The sequence below is a fragment of the Solanum stenotomum genome, chromosome 11, assembly GCF_019186545.1.
Source record: "Solanum stenotomum isolate F172 chromosome 11, ASM1918654v1, whole genome shotgun sequence".
Taxonomy (NCBI): domain Eukaryota; kingdom Viridiplantae; phylum Streptophyta; class Magnoliopsida; order Solanales; family Solanaceae; genus Solanum; species Solanum stenotomum.
In genome coordinates this window covers 45761816-45776814 of record NC_064292.1, presented here as the reverse complement: position 1 = coordinate 45776814, position 14999 = coordinate 45761816, and the positions used below count along the sequence as shown (strand labels likewise).

At 33.6% G+C, this 14999-nt stretch overlaps 2 protein-coding genes across 4 annotated transcripts in view; both read left to right on the top strand.

Annotated features, from left to right (window-relative positions):
• LOC125844901 (fluoride export protein 1) overlaps positions 1 to 14999 on the top strand; it is a 300878-nt gene that overhangs the window by 84001 nt on the left and 201878 nt on the right. The gene's annotated exons all lie outside the window — the stretch shown is intronic.
• LOC125844898 (oxysterol-binding protein-related protein 1C-like) lies at positions 4936 to 13814 on the top strand. 3 transcript variants are annotated; one of them, XM_049524259.1, is made up of 10 exons: positions 4936 to 5554; positions 6102 to 6458; positions 7465 to 7564; positions 8439 to 8884; positions 10645 to 10800; positions 11207 to 11374; positions 11470 to 11610; positions 12395 to 12622; positions 12845 to 12958; positions 13487 to 13814. In XM_049524259.1, exons 1-10 carry the CDS (start codon positions 4994 to 4996, stop codon positions 13646 to 13648), a joined length of 2433 nt encoding a protein of 810 aa, XP_049380216.1. In that variant the 5' UTR covers positions 4936 to 4993; the 3' UTR covers positions 13649 to 13814. The 3 variants fall into 3 exon arrangements, with proteins under 3 accessions (XP_049380216.1, XP_049380215.1, XP_049380218.1); XM_049524258.1 differs by having other exon boundaries at positions 8436 to 8884; XM_049524261.1 differs by having other exon boundaries at positions 5316 to 5554; positions 6092 to 6458; positions 8436 to 8884.

Sequence of the window (14999 nt, the reverse complement as noted above, 5' to 3'; positions counted from 1 at the left end):
AGACCCTTTTGGGGGGCGCTGTCTGGCGCGACGCCCCAAGGATGAAGATTCAAAGACCCTTTTGGGGGGTGCTAGCTGGCGCGATGCCCCACCCCTATCCGTAGGTGTTTGACGACTTTTCTTCTCCGTTTTTCATCTCTAAACCCTCTAAACTCAATTGGTTCTTTCCCCAAACACTTAGAATCATTTATACCCTCAATATACATCAGATTCTACTCGAAAACACCACTAAAAACATGAATCAATCTCAAGCAAACTCCAACAACACAAATTCAAACGAACTTCATCAAGAATTCAAGGGATTTACTTTCAAATCTAATAAACTTTGCTGAATTGAATCATGATTGGCGCGTGGGTGAACTAACCCATCGCTATGTGATCTCACATACTTCGTAGGGATCACCCCTTGATGAAATCCTCAAGCTAAACTCGAACGTTCTTGACAATTCTTGATTTCTCTTCTGATTTCTCCTCTTTTCTCTTTTCTCCAAGCCCTAGCGTGAACTTCAACTTTTCTAAATTGACTAAAATCTGACTTTTCCCCCAATTAAAGTCCTAAAAATGAATTAAAACAATTGGTAAGGAAAAGACTAAAATACCCTTCCAAAATCCGGATTAGACTTTCCTAATTCAAACAGCCCAACTTCCAAAAGGAATATCTCCTCATACGAACTCGGAATCGCGCAAACTCGGCGACGTTGGAAAGATTATTCCAAGAGATTGCCTACTATATCTGGAAGTACACCTAACTCATCCTGAGCTAGGAGTTATGGCCGTTTGAAGTTGAACAAAACTCAACTTATTCTAACTTAACAAAATTTCTAGATTTTCATTCTTCCCAAAAACGACTATTTCCAATTATTAACTCCTTCCTAGTTATTTCAATTTGTGAGATGTTACAACCTAGAAACTCATGGTATTAGTAGTACGCACTTTGATACACAATAGAGTAACTAATGTTGAAAATAAATACCAACGAGGGTACTAGTAATACACAAAGGTAATGCATGCATTTTTTTTCAATAATGGATAATTTCAAAGACATCCCTTCAATTCCGCTATATAACAGTCACCTCCTCGTGATTTAAAATGTTACGCATACCACTATTATTTTAATTTTTTGATAACCATTATGATTTAACAAATTTACCGTCTTTATATTAATTTTGTGAGGATTGATTGAAATTTATTTATGGATTTTGAGACTATTGATTACTTTCCTTATCAAGAAGATATTGATGACGAAATGAAGAAGAAGAAACGACAAAGATTTTAAGAAAAAAAATTAAAAAGTTTTTTCTTTTATTTTGTTGGGTTCAATTATTATTAGCCTTAATAGACGACACTTTATGGGTTTTTAAAGCCCCACATACCTATTATTGGAGACATTTCAAATATTTGACTAACTTAAAAACGTGTTTTAAATATATAACATATTATAATTTAGATACGTAGTAGGAATATTGAATAATTGTGGTATAAAACTCGAAAAAAATATATATTCTATTATTATTTCAATTTATGGATATATTTTTTTGTTCGGTTCTAAAACACATGTCACCTTTTCGTAATTAAAAATAATTTAAATTAACTTTTTTACTTTAAAGAAACAATTTATACTCACACAGATGATCAAATAATAATTTAAATCATAAATTTTAAAAAATTCTCTCTTTTTAAAATATATTAGATAAAACATTACCACATGAATTAAAATAACAAAATAATAATTTAAGCATGATGTAACCCATTGAGTCTTTTCCAAAAATGGAGGTCGAAAAAGGCAAACCTAAAGTAGCAAATTCGTTACGTATCTTATATTTATAAAATAATAATAACAAAGAAATTAATGGTGATCTACGCGGAATAAATATTCTTGAAATCAAATCGAAGTCAATAATATGAATCAAAAAATTATTGATTTCTAGGTAATAAGTTATTAGTTTAATGATTTGTTTTTTTTTTTAATTATTGGGTTATCAGTTTTTTATTGTTTGAGTTTTTTTTTTAATGGGTTAATCGAAATCTGATGATAAATTAATAAATTATATTTATGTCATAGGGTATATAAAATCCTCGACTTAGGATTTAGTTTCATATTTTTATTTCTGGCAATTTCAATTTTTTTGTTATTCTATAATATGTTAGTGTTGATTTTGAGCAAAGACAGTCTATCAATTCGTGTGTATGATTTATTTGGTTTGTCACCATATTTCAAAATTGATTTATACTTATTTATTATTTGAATCAAATCTTAACGGTTAAATCAATAACGGATAACTAATAAGTCAATATCTTAATAGTTCTTAGTAAGTCTACGAATTGATAACCAATAAGTCAAATCGATAAATTAGGCAGATAAGCCATTTCCCATTAGCCACGTGTCATGTTCTTGCATCACCCACCATTCACTCAACCGCGGGCATGATTTACAACTCACACTTGCCTTCAAATTCCACATCCCCCTTAATTTCCACCAAAAAAAAGAGAAGAAAACATCCCATTATATTTTCTATCTATTTCAATTTATATGGCTAATTTAGTATAAATTAAATTAAAACCACTCCTTAAGTCAAATTAAATTATATAAACTGAAATAGAGAATATTCGTAAGAAAAATATAATTATTAAAAAATAATAATTGATTTTAAAATAAATTATATATCTATATATACATCATATAATAGTTTTTATAGAAAAGTTTCAAATAATAAAGATCTTATTAACTAATTTTAAATTATTGTTTATTAGAAACTTTTTATGTATGACAAATAAATAAAAATTTAATAGTTATTCTTTTGATTAATTTTAAATATTAAAATAAGAATTACTTAAAGAAAATAATAAATAAAATTCTCTCCATTTCAAAATAAGTGAATTATTTGGTATTGTACCTCCTTTAAAAAAAGAATAGTACATAAATTAGACATTTCTTTCCATTTTTCATTTTAAATTATTTGAAATTATTCTTCATAATAACTAAACATTAATCATCATAATTGTTCTCAATATTAACTAAGAAATTAAAGTTTCTTTAACTGGTCATATAAAAAATCCAAATAAAATATAAAAATGAAAAAAAATAATCTAAAATCATATTTAAAAATGAACACTTTAATTAATTTAAACGATGAAAAATATGTCAACAATTCAGACTAATATTACAGTAAAATTTCATTAAATTAATATAGTTAAGACCGTAAAATATTATTATTTTGTAGAGGTACTATATAATCGATAAATTAATAAAATTAACTTATAGAGTGTTTTGAGATTCAACCTTATGATGCTCGGATATTAAAAGCTTTCAAGATGTATTATCGAAACATATTATATCGTAGGATATTAGAAGGCTATGAAGTGGGACATGAAACCGATCCAAGAAAAAATATGTTTTGGATGCTATGAATTTAGCAATCCCGGCATGGACGACAAATTTTCAGCAAAAGACAATAAGAAATTATTTTCGACACTACAAAATATATTTGGAGGATAAAATCTTAGAGAATTTGAATGAACCTACCCACTTGTGAAAATGTTATTTATGAACTTGAGGTCATGATTAATGATTTCGATTAGCACAATAAAAGGGACGTCAATAACCTATTGAATTATCCAAGTGAAAATGATACATATTCAGTGGTCCATGACTTAGAAGAAATTGTGGATACCATAAAAAACAATATTGACGATGAAATTGTAGATGATACAGTACCTATAGAACCAGTTATGTGTAAGGAAACACTTATCGTATCTAGAACTTTTCACAATATTATGGTGTAGTTCGAAAAGACAACACCAAAACTTTTGAATGCAATAAGAAAAGTTAAAGACGAACTTCAACTAGATTTAAAGTTTAACAAAAAGACAAATCGAAATAGTTGTACTTTTAAAGAATTATTAATTTATAATATTAATGGGACCATATATTTATATAGGGCTTTTCTTAAAATATGTTATGTTATTATCTTACCGAAATAAGTAATTTTTTCATTGACCCAAATCGAAATCAGAAAAAAATATCTTAGAGAAATTATTAATTTACCAAGTATTAATTTAATGAGGTTTTACTACGGTAATAAGATTTTGTTGTTTTTGTTTCATAAAGATTATAGGGAAAAGGACCTGATATACCCCTCAACTTTGCCATTTGGAGCTGAAATGCCCCTCATTATGAAAGTGGCTCATATATACCCTCACCGTTATACAAACGGCTCACATATACCCCTACCATTACAAAATGAGCTCACATATACCATTCATTTAACGGAAGTGAAAAAGTTAGTTTTAAATTTATATTTTTGACTTTTAATTTTCTTAAAAATTATTTAGGGGTATATATGATTCTTCTAGCAAAGTTCAAAGTATATTTTAATCTTTTTCATACATAAATTATTTTTTGATTTCTTTTATTATAATTATTTGAGTTTCTTATTCTTATTTTATTTTTTTCTTTCATTCCTTAGTGTAAAGAAAAAAATTTAAAACTATTTTTTTGTGGCTATATTATAATTTAAAACTATTTTTTTGTCTATATTGGAATTTAATTTTTGTATTTGAAGAAAAAAATTTGGTCATCTATAGTAAGTTTTACAAGAATATTAGTGAAACATAAATAAATTTGACCATCAAAATAATAAATCTAAATTAGTCATTGAAACAAAAAAAAAGATAAAAAAATATATATGTTTGAGGAGGATTAAATATACTAATATGGGATTATATTTTAAAAAAATAATAAAAAAAAATTAACTTTAAATTAATTTTTTTCATTTCCGTTAGAGGAAAAGGGTATATGTGAGTCATTTATATATAAGTAGGAGTATATATGAGCGACTTTCATAACGAGGGATATATTAGCTCTAAATGACAAAGTTGAGGGTATATCATACCCTTTTCCCAAGATTATATATATAAACAGATAAAAACAATAAGGAAGAAGAAGAAGTTGTATGTCATAAAAAGTAATTTTGAAATACTAGTATGATATGCTATGCATCCATTTTGCTGTGTTCCAACAATTAACAACAATTGCCAATCCTCACCGTTACCGATGGCTCCGCCGCCGGCGCCGGAATTTACTAGATCCGCTGACTCACTCAACCGGTCTGCTAGCGGTAGTTACAATCATAATTGGAGTGTAAGTAACTCCAATCATCATCGTCATCGCAGTTTGACCGAGTCATCCTCGTCAACGCCGGGGATTTTCACTTCTTTATCACGGCCACCTTCCATGAGGGAGGTGATTCAGTTGACGTGTGCCGCATCCGCTGGCGATCAAGTCAAGATCAACGACATCGTTGGGAATGGTATATCCGGAATTCTACACAAGTGGGTTAACTATGGAAAGGGATGGAGACCTAGGTGGTTCGTCTTGCAGGATGGAGTTTTATCCTATTATAAGATCCATGGACCGGATAGGATTGTTGTCAATTCGGAGACTGAGAAAGGATCTAAAGTTATTGGTGAAGTGTCACTTAGGAGAATCTCGAGGAACAAGACGAATGCAACTTCTCAAGCTCGCCGCAAGCCAGTTGGTGAAGTTCATCTCAAGGTTATTCTTCTCTACTTATGTATTTACTGTTGACGTGTTGAATTCATCATTTGTTGAATTGAATTTGCAAGTGCTTACTAGATTTGAAGTTAGGTAGTTACTAGAAAAATCTATGTTTTTTTGTTGGAAGCTATACTTGCTCGATCAATTGCAAAAGCAGGGAGGACATTGGATTTTGGAGTTACAAGGTTATTTTCTCCTCATATGTTTTAGTTTAAGAAATAGGAGCTTTAGTAGTCCTACTTATATTAGATATGGACTCCAAATTTGCTCGGAGGGGAGGAGTAGGCAAGAATACTTGAAGGGTAAAAATCTAGATTGTCAAAAGTAACATTGCTTATTAAAAACAAAACAGAGAGGAAAAAAAACTCTTCCCTAAGTCTGCCCCTTATACCTCCTGTATGTGCTGTTCATTTTTCTTAGTCTTGTGGTGATATTGTTTTGTTTGGCTCTTCACTGAATTGTTCTGGATGTGCTGATTCTCTGGTCTGCTTACTTTATTGTTGCTGTAACATAGCTTTTTTAACAATTGAGTAGTCTTTGCTAGGTCTCATCCATCCGTGAGAGTAGATCAGATGACAGGAGGTTTTCGATTTTCACTGGAACAAAGAGGCTGCACCTGAGGGCTGAGACGAGAGAGGACAGAATAGCATGGATGGAAGCATTGCAGGCTGTGAAGGATATGTTTCCCAGAATGTCCAACAGTGAATTAATGGCTCCCGTGGACGATGTAGCCGTCTCAACAGATAAGTTGAGGCAACAGCTGTTGAAGGAGGGTGTGAGCGAGTCTGCTATTCAGGAGAGTGAGCTGATAATGAGGAATGAGTTTGCGTCTTTGCAGAATCAACTGATGCTACTCAAGCAAAAGCATCGGATGCTTATGGACACCTTGAGACAGTTAGAGGTACCTAACATGACTTGTAGAAAGCATCAGTTTCTTCTTCAGTTGCTTATGTGATCCAAAATGTGAAACCACTTGGGATCTTCTGAATGAACTTCTTTTTAGGAGTACTGTGGATGTACTTATTTTGTTCATTATGTTTCGGGTCTTGGATATTTGGATGCATCAATCCTGATTTTTCATTTGATCAATTATAAGTGGCACATAGTTGATGGAATCTCAACTCCAAATCACTCCCGCAAACAAAGTGCTTACTTTATATTTTTTACTGGACTAATATGACTACTGTAATTAGCACTGATCAGCTGTTGGATTTTGTTAGTTCCCCTGTCTTAGATTAACACTGAAAAGGGATTCATTCTTTCTATTGTTAATGCCTTTTCCTTGTAACAGTGCATCTACTTGATGCACTTTTGTGGATGAAACATCTTACTTTATCAGACAAAAAAGTGGCACGTATGTTTGTTCACTTGCACTTAGTGGGGACTTTAAAAACAAAGGATTGAGCAAGAGAACTGGACCTATATATTCTTTACATGATCAACTAAACAAGATTGTCATTCTTGTGATGAAGTGACTTGTTTGTGGTTATGATCCCGCCGTTATTTTTCACAATATTAATGGGTGCATTAAGTTAATATACAAATTTTCCTGAGCTAGGGTCCTTCACTAGAAATTCTTCTCAACCAATAATGAAGATGATAGATTTTTCTGCAAATAAAAGGAAATAAAAGGAACAAATACTGATTTATTTACATTGGAACACTAAAATTACATCAACAAGTCTGAAAACCACCACCCCAACAATGGTAAGTCAGTAACCACTTTACTTTATTATTATTATTTAAAAAAAATAAAAAATAAGATAGACAAAGGAAGAAGACAATAACACTATTTGCCAAAAAAAAAAAGATGCTCCGTGTCCTTTTGATTTTGTGTGACTAGATCTGATTTTTTATCCTCCTTTTCTTTGCCCTTCGTGATAAAGTACTGGATTTTTGTTTTACAGACAGAAAAGGTTGATTTAGAGAATACTGTGGTTGATGAGAGTCAAAGGCAGTGTAAAGAGGTTGGACCATCTGCTCGATTAAGGCAGGATAAATACAGTGGTATGACTCTAATTGTTTCGTCTTTGTTTTACTTTGTTACACAGTGTTCACAATTATTGCCATTGATATAACTAAATATACAAATGGCAATACTTTTGCCATTGGTATAACTAACTAGCTTCTTGCGAGGGTTATCACATTATTTTGCTGTCGTTCTTGTTTCGTTTTCCTTGAATGCTATGTAATGCTTCCTCTATTATATGTTACATCTTCTTTACTGTTGTAAGTTCTTTGATATGCGTTAACTTAGCCAGGGGTCTTCGGGAACAACCTCTCTACTTCCAAGAGGTAGGGGTAAGGCCCTGCGTACACTCTAAATCCTCCCCCCCCCCCCCACAACAGACCCCACCTGTGGGTTACACTGGGTAGGTTGTTGGTGGTGGTGGTATAACTAACTCAAGATTGTCATATATTTGTTGTCTTAAGATTTCTTATTTTTCAATATTCTAAAAGTGCTACTCTGTTTGTTCCCGTTTATATGACACACCGTCCTTTTTAGTCTATTCTATAAAACAACTTCTTATATTGGAAACTTTCCATTTTATGCTTACTGACATGATCTTATAGGCTATAGTCATAGAAATGGCATGACATGTTAAGATCACACGTTTTAAGGTACTTCGGGAATGTGTGAAAAGTCTTTTCTTTCTTGAACTATGTGCATGGAGAAACACTTCCATATAAAGTGAATGGAGGGAGTAATAACAATTTTTAAGGGTTTCATATCCTATGTGATTTGGTCTTGTTTCTTTGATCTGCTAGAATTGAACTTCTGCAGCTCAAAGAGGATCATTTTGGTGTATTCGGCATGGATACATTGTGTTCGCCATTTTAATCGTTACCCTTAAATCCTCTTGGATGTTTGTTTCAGAAGCAAGTGCAAGTGAATCGGAGGATGACAATGAAAGAGTTGATGCTGCTGAGGAAGACACTGATGATGAAGAGAATACCTTCTTTGACACTAAAGATTTTCTTTCATCAAGTTCTTTTAAAAGCAGTGGTTCTGATTTTCGGACATCATCTTTCTCCTCGGATGATGATGATTTGTATGCATATGCATCTGATGAAAGTGTTGATCCTATTATTAAATCTGCTGGAACCAAGTTTCCTTATGTTAAGCGTCGTAAGAAATTGCCTAATCCCATTGAAAAAGAGAAAGGAGTCAGTTTATGGTCGATGATCAAAGACAATATTGGGAAGGATCTCACGAAAGTGTGCCTCCCTGTCTACTTCAATGAACCCCTTTCTTCTTTGCAAAAATCATTTGAAGACTTGGAGTACTCATACCTTCTTGATCGGGCTTCTGAATGGGGAAGAAGGGTAAGCAGACAAGTTCCCTTCACCTTTTGGATAGATTTGTAAGAATTATTCACAGTAATTTGCCCAATAGTAATGCTAGTGCTCTTCACCGTGTTACAATTATTTGGGGCATTTTTCTGATGTGCAGGATAATCAAGATAGGTTCCTTTGTCACCTTTACGTTTCAGCATAAATCGGCTGAACTAAACCAAAAGGCACAGATATCATATTATATTATCTATTCTGGTTTGCTAAATGATTGAAATTATTTAAGCTTTGGTCATGATCTCTTTTGCTAATATTATAATACTGCGTGCAAAATCTCTGTGCCATCTGTACTGGGTTCTATGGCATTGCTTTAAAGTTTGAAGACACTTGAATTTAACTTTTCACACCCTGCAATGAAAAAAAGGAGGTAATAATCATGGGTGGGTGTGCAGGGGATGTTCCGTTGGCTCTCTGCATCTTGGTGCTACACTGTATTTGAATCCATGCCATTTTGTGAAGCTTCATATGTTCTTGTTTTTCACTTGACTGTCTACAGCTCCATTGCGTATGCTCAGGTCACATCCTTTTGGTATTATTATCGTACTAAGCTCTGCAATTACAGTGTAATGGTGAATTTCTCTAGTTCAAGCCTAATATATCCACTGGGTACCACCTACCTATCTAATTTATATTCTGTTTGACATTTTTCATCCATTTTGATTTTCTATTCAAAGTGGTTCATAGTAATCTACCTTTCTTTCCCCCCAAATCACTGGAGCTTTTCTTTCTCAATCTGTCTGAATACATTGACCCTTTTCCTTTTAAAGTATTTCGAAAAATATATTATATCTTAGCATCTTTTAACAGAACGAAAAGGTAATAGAAGATCCGGGTGAACTAACACAGCCTTGTTTAGATTGAGGTATAGTTGATTGATTGATATGTTTTTTTATCTCCAAAGACCCTGTTTGTTCATGTACTTGAAACAATTAGTATGCATGGCTCCCTGAGCTTATGAATAATCTATTCGAACCTTCAGATCTCATTTTCCATAGAATTTATTGACTCCGCATTTATCTGAAACGAGTATGGGGATGACTGCAATATCTTTGAAAAGCTTAATTGGTGGTGATTTGTCACATCTGACGCTAGGATTTTCGACGATATGCCATTTCCTCCTTTCTTTTACGGGGCCTCTGTTGCCTTTTTTTTTCATGGATGAACTGACTGACCTTTTCGTTTCTACAAATGCAAGCATGATCATTGCATGGTCTCCGGCATGACAAATTGGTATTTTCTTAATTTCCCTTCACTCATAAGTGAGTTTACCGACTTGTGCCTTCAGTTTTGGTCTATTAGTAGACGTCTTTGCAGCAATTGCAGTTCATGCTTTGGATGGTGTGTTTACACAGCTGTCATGCTATCTGAACCATATTGATGCTTATAATTAAGTGACTCAGTCACTCAGTTTCAGTTGTTTTTCTCTGGCAACACTAATGATCATCACTTCTCTTCTTTATTCTACTTATTTAGTATGATAAAACTTTTTACCAGTTTTCAAGGTGTCATTGTCCTCATCCTAGTGTCTGCAATATGAGCTTGTGTTGTCGACGTACATCGTAATTGGTGGTTGTCAAAAATAAAGGAAAAGATACTTTCATCATTGATTCTTTTCTTTATTGAAATTTTCAAGTGCTTTTCAGTCGTAATTTCCCTTTGTCCACATAAGCATTTTATGCTAGCCATTTTTCTCTATCCATGAAGTTCTGATTTCAATTTTATCTTACTGATAGGGTGACAGCCTTATGAGGATTCTCAACGTAGCAGCATTTGCCGTATCTGCATATGCTTCTACTGAAGGAAGGATTTGCAAACCATTCAATCCGTTGTTAGGGGAGACTTATGAGGCTGAATATTCAGATAAAGGCCTTCGGTTTTTCTCAGAAAAGGTTTCATTACTTTTTCACTCTTTGGAGTAGTCTTCTGTAGTTTCTGAGGAATATGACTGGGCTATACAGACGAATGATTTTTACGAGCTTCCAACCTGTCATAGAACTGGTGTTCTACGGAATCACTGTGTCTCTATTTACGCCTTTTATTTTTCCAGTCTTTCTCATACTTGTGATTTCTTGATGCCACTGTGTAACTGGAAGTTCTTTGTGGTAACTAAGAAGTATCTTTTGTCAGTCTTGAGAGAAAGATTTGGGAGAATAGGGGAGTCAAAGTGGGTTACGCTCCCAGTGACTCCATTTTTGGGTGACAATTAATCTCAAGCAAGAATCTGTAGCTTAAAATGTTTTCAAGGTTGCTTGCAAGCATGTCGCTGATGTCTGATGTATCTATCTCCTTGTTTAGGTAAGTCATCATCCCATGATAATAGCATGCCATTGTGAGGGTACAGGATGGAAATTCTCGGGAGATAGTAATTTGAAAAGCAAATTTTGGGGTCGCTCAATCCAGTTGGATCCTGTTGGAATATTGACGCTTGAATTTGATGATGGGGAAATCTTTCAGTGGAGCAAGGTATATTTGCTTAAGGACACTTGAATATTTATCCTTCTTTTTATCATTTCTTATGGGTTAATATTTTCTTTTTCATGTGAATTTTCTTATAAAAGGTAACTACATCGATATACAATCTGATTTTGGGGAAACTGTACTGTGATCACTATGGTACAATGCGCATACAAGGAAATCGTAATTACTCTTGTAAGCTGAAATTTAAGGAGCAATCAATAATAGACCGGAATCCACATCAGGTTCTCTCTCTTTTCTCAACATCCTTCATGAAAATGCAAGAAATTCTTATCTTTTTATGCTTCCACTCGTTGAAGTCTGCATTAGACTAATATGAGAATGGAATGGTTATTGCAGAATACATGTTGTTCGTATAGAGTGAACAATTCTCTTAGCTTGAGGTTATTGTGAACTGGGTATGCCACAGGAAAGATTAGATGACAAGCATACTTTGTCTAGGTGCAATTCATGCGTCTTCAGAGTCAAATGATAAAAAAAAAAGTGGTTTCATTCAGATTTCATGCTTTGTGTTGGTGCAAAATATTCCTTGTAAAATTCCCTTGTGGTACTAAACCCTGTGCTTGTTGAATTGTTAACATTTTGTAGAAGGAAGTGCTTGCACAAAAATGCTATGATGTATGCTGATTTCGTAAATTAAGCCTGTAGGGGAAAGCTGAAACTATTTCAATGTTCACAATGCACAAATTATTTTTTCAAGGCTAAAGTTGAAAATAACCAATATGTTGTTTACCAACAAGAGGAGATGAGAGAAAAAGAACTTATGCGAGATGAATTTTTTATTGCTTGCATCGTTATTTAAAGGAACTGTAGGCAAAGTACTTGGATCCCAGTGGCATCTCACCTTATATTCGATGTCTTCGTCAGTTCCGTGATAGTGCAATTTTTGTGTAATTAGAATGCAGGATGTTTTCCTCGTTTTCTGGAGAAGAAATCGTTTATTGTACAAAATGGGTGAGTGTATTGCTTCAGACTGAGCATGTTGCTTCTTGAATTTCTTTTTTGCAGGTTCAGGGAATAGTTCAAGACAGGAGTGGGAAGACAGTAGCTACATTATTTGGGAAGTGGGATGAGAGTATGCATTATGTGAATGGGGATTTCTCCACAGGAAAAGGATTTGATTCTCTCTCTGAGGCTCATTTGCTATGGAAGCGGAGCAAACCTCCCAAAGATCCTACTAGATATAATCTGACACGCTTTGCAATTACAATGAATGAGCTCATACCTGGACTGAAGGTATGTGTTGATTTATTATGTTTGAATGATTTCATTCTTAGGGAGCTAATTTGTTGTATATTTGTGCTGTTATTTGTGGTCATTGAATAGTAAAGCAGTAGTTATATGAAGTACCTGCAAATATCATTTGCTCTTACCCTTAGTAGAATACTTTATATCGATTCTTCACACACTCATTGTAGTCCTGGATGACCTTGGTTTTAATATTCACTTCATTTATAGGACAAGCTGCCACCAACAGATTCTAGACTTAGACCTGATCAGAGGTGCTTGGAGAATGGCGAGTATGACATGGCTAATTCTGAAAAGCTGCGTCTTGAGGAACGGCAGCGACAGGTAATCTATACAGCCCTTTCTTTTTTCTGGTTAAAAGTTGAGGTCATGGGCCGACTAGGAAATGAGAGGAAATTCTTCTGTCCTTGTTTGTTTATTTACTTTTGAGAAGAGAACCGTATTGCAGTTTGTTTCCTGCCCTGGCGCCATTGTTGCTTCAGATTTCTACACAAAATTCTTTTAACTAATGCGCTTAGAACTCCAAACAAGTCAGGAACTTTAAATGAAGTAGACATTAAAGGAGGAGATGATTTGCATTCTTTAGCTTAAACCTCCTCTTTACTCTGTGAAAACAGTTGGTACATATTCTAGGCGTTGGTTCTAAAAAACTATGTTGCCCAGACTCTTCAAAAATATCGACGGGTGCGTGTCGGATCCTCTAAAAATAGTGTTTTCTGAAGGATCTGTGCAACATTTTTGGAGAGTCCGAGCAACTTAGCTAAAAAGCAATAGAATTCCTAAACTAACATGATTTGTTATGTGGCTAGTTGAGTAGGTGGGAGTTATTGATTGTTGCTTATTTGCATACAGGCTCGGAAAATGCAAGAAAGGGGTTGGAAGCCGCAGTGGTTTGCAAAAGAGAAAGGGGGTGATAGTTACCACTACATTGGTGGTTATTGGGAAGCAAGGGAGAAGGGCAAGTGGGAGGCATGTCCTGATATTTTTGGTCATATCCCTTGTGATCAGATGTAAAGAGTGAGTGAACTCTATCGATTTCCGGCTTATTACTTCATTTCTTCCAAATATTTTACATATCATTATACAGTAGTGGAAAGGTTTATTGGTGCTGCAAATTGTTCATGACATATGTACAGTACACTTTGAATGCCTTAAAAAGTAATAAAGGTTTCATTCTTTTATGCTTTGGCTCTTCCAGTCGATTGTCCTTTCTACATATACATATAAAAACATGGGTTGCAATACGAAGGTACGTGGAGAGATTCCTCATTGCTTTTAGCATATAGACTTGGGCATTGGATTCGAGTTTAGACTAGCCAGGTCAGGTGCACCCTTTGGTCTGTTTGGACAGTGACAGTGCTCGATTCTTCACGTATAAATGAACAAACTGATCTCTGAACTTGATTGAACTAGGCTTAGTTAAATCTTTTTCCGACTTTCTTTGTACTATACGCGTCGTTCAAGTGAGATTTAATTAACCTACATTCGATGGAGCGTTGAAATTGGGTAATAATAGAGCTTGATCATAGAGACAATAACAAGGCGATAGAGAAGTAGGTTTGGATTTGTGCTTGCTGGATCTACAGCATTATACAATTTATGTATTTGTTAGAATCAAAATTCTTGAAAATTTATACAAAGAAAAACTTGCATCCATTTGATATTTGATAAGTAGTCGGCAAACGCATTACAACCGATCATTTAATATAACAAAATGAAAAAAGGTCGTTTATAGTAGTCATATTAAGCACTACACTAAATAAGGATCACCAATGTATATAATCAAAATTTTCAAAAGAAAAAATATGGAATTTGTAAGTAGGCGTTTGTCCATGCGATACCATATCACGATATGGAATCGTAAGATGGAATCAGCGTTTGGACATTCGATTTTACGCTGATTCCGTCTCATGATATGGTATCATGAGATGTGATTTCATATTCTCCAAAAATCATGATATGGGAATTCCATATCATGATTTGAGATATTTTTAATACAAAAATTGATCCACAAGTTTATATTTTGTTAAAACAACCCCACAGTTATATCTACTAACCATTTATTTCATATGTAAATAAAATTTATAATCACATCATTACTTTTTAAAATTTATTATTCTCACCGACATAAAATTTACTCCCTCCATTTCATATTAATTGAATTGTTGAGACATTTTTCATTTTTTAAATTAACTTAATTGTTCAATTTTCAAGACTACTTTTAGAATGTTTTTCCAATTTTACCCTTCATTAGTTAGTATTGGAATTAGTTATTAATCAATGTTTAGTTATTTTAATTATAATTTTGATACTATAATTAATAAGGTAAAAATGGAAAGTTAAGCCTAATTTATGTCTTAATCTT

Bases quoted from the DNA above. Each gene is read 5' to 3' on its own strand.
- LOC125844898 (XM_049524258.1), top strand. From the start codon at position 4,994: ATGCATCCATTTTGCTGTGTTCCAACAATTAACAACAATTGCCAATCC. The intron at 8,885-10,644 runs GTAAGCAGACAA...TCTTACTGATAG, and splicing joins CTTCTGAATGGGGAAGAAGG to GGTGACAGCCTTATGAGGAT. The intron at 11,375-11,469 runs GTATATTTGCTT...TTCTTATAAAAG, and splicing joins AAATCTTTCAGTGGAGCAAG to GTAACTACATCGATATACAA.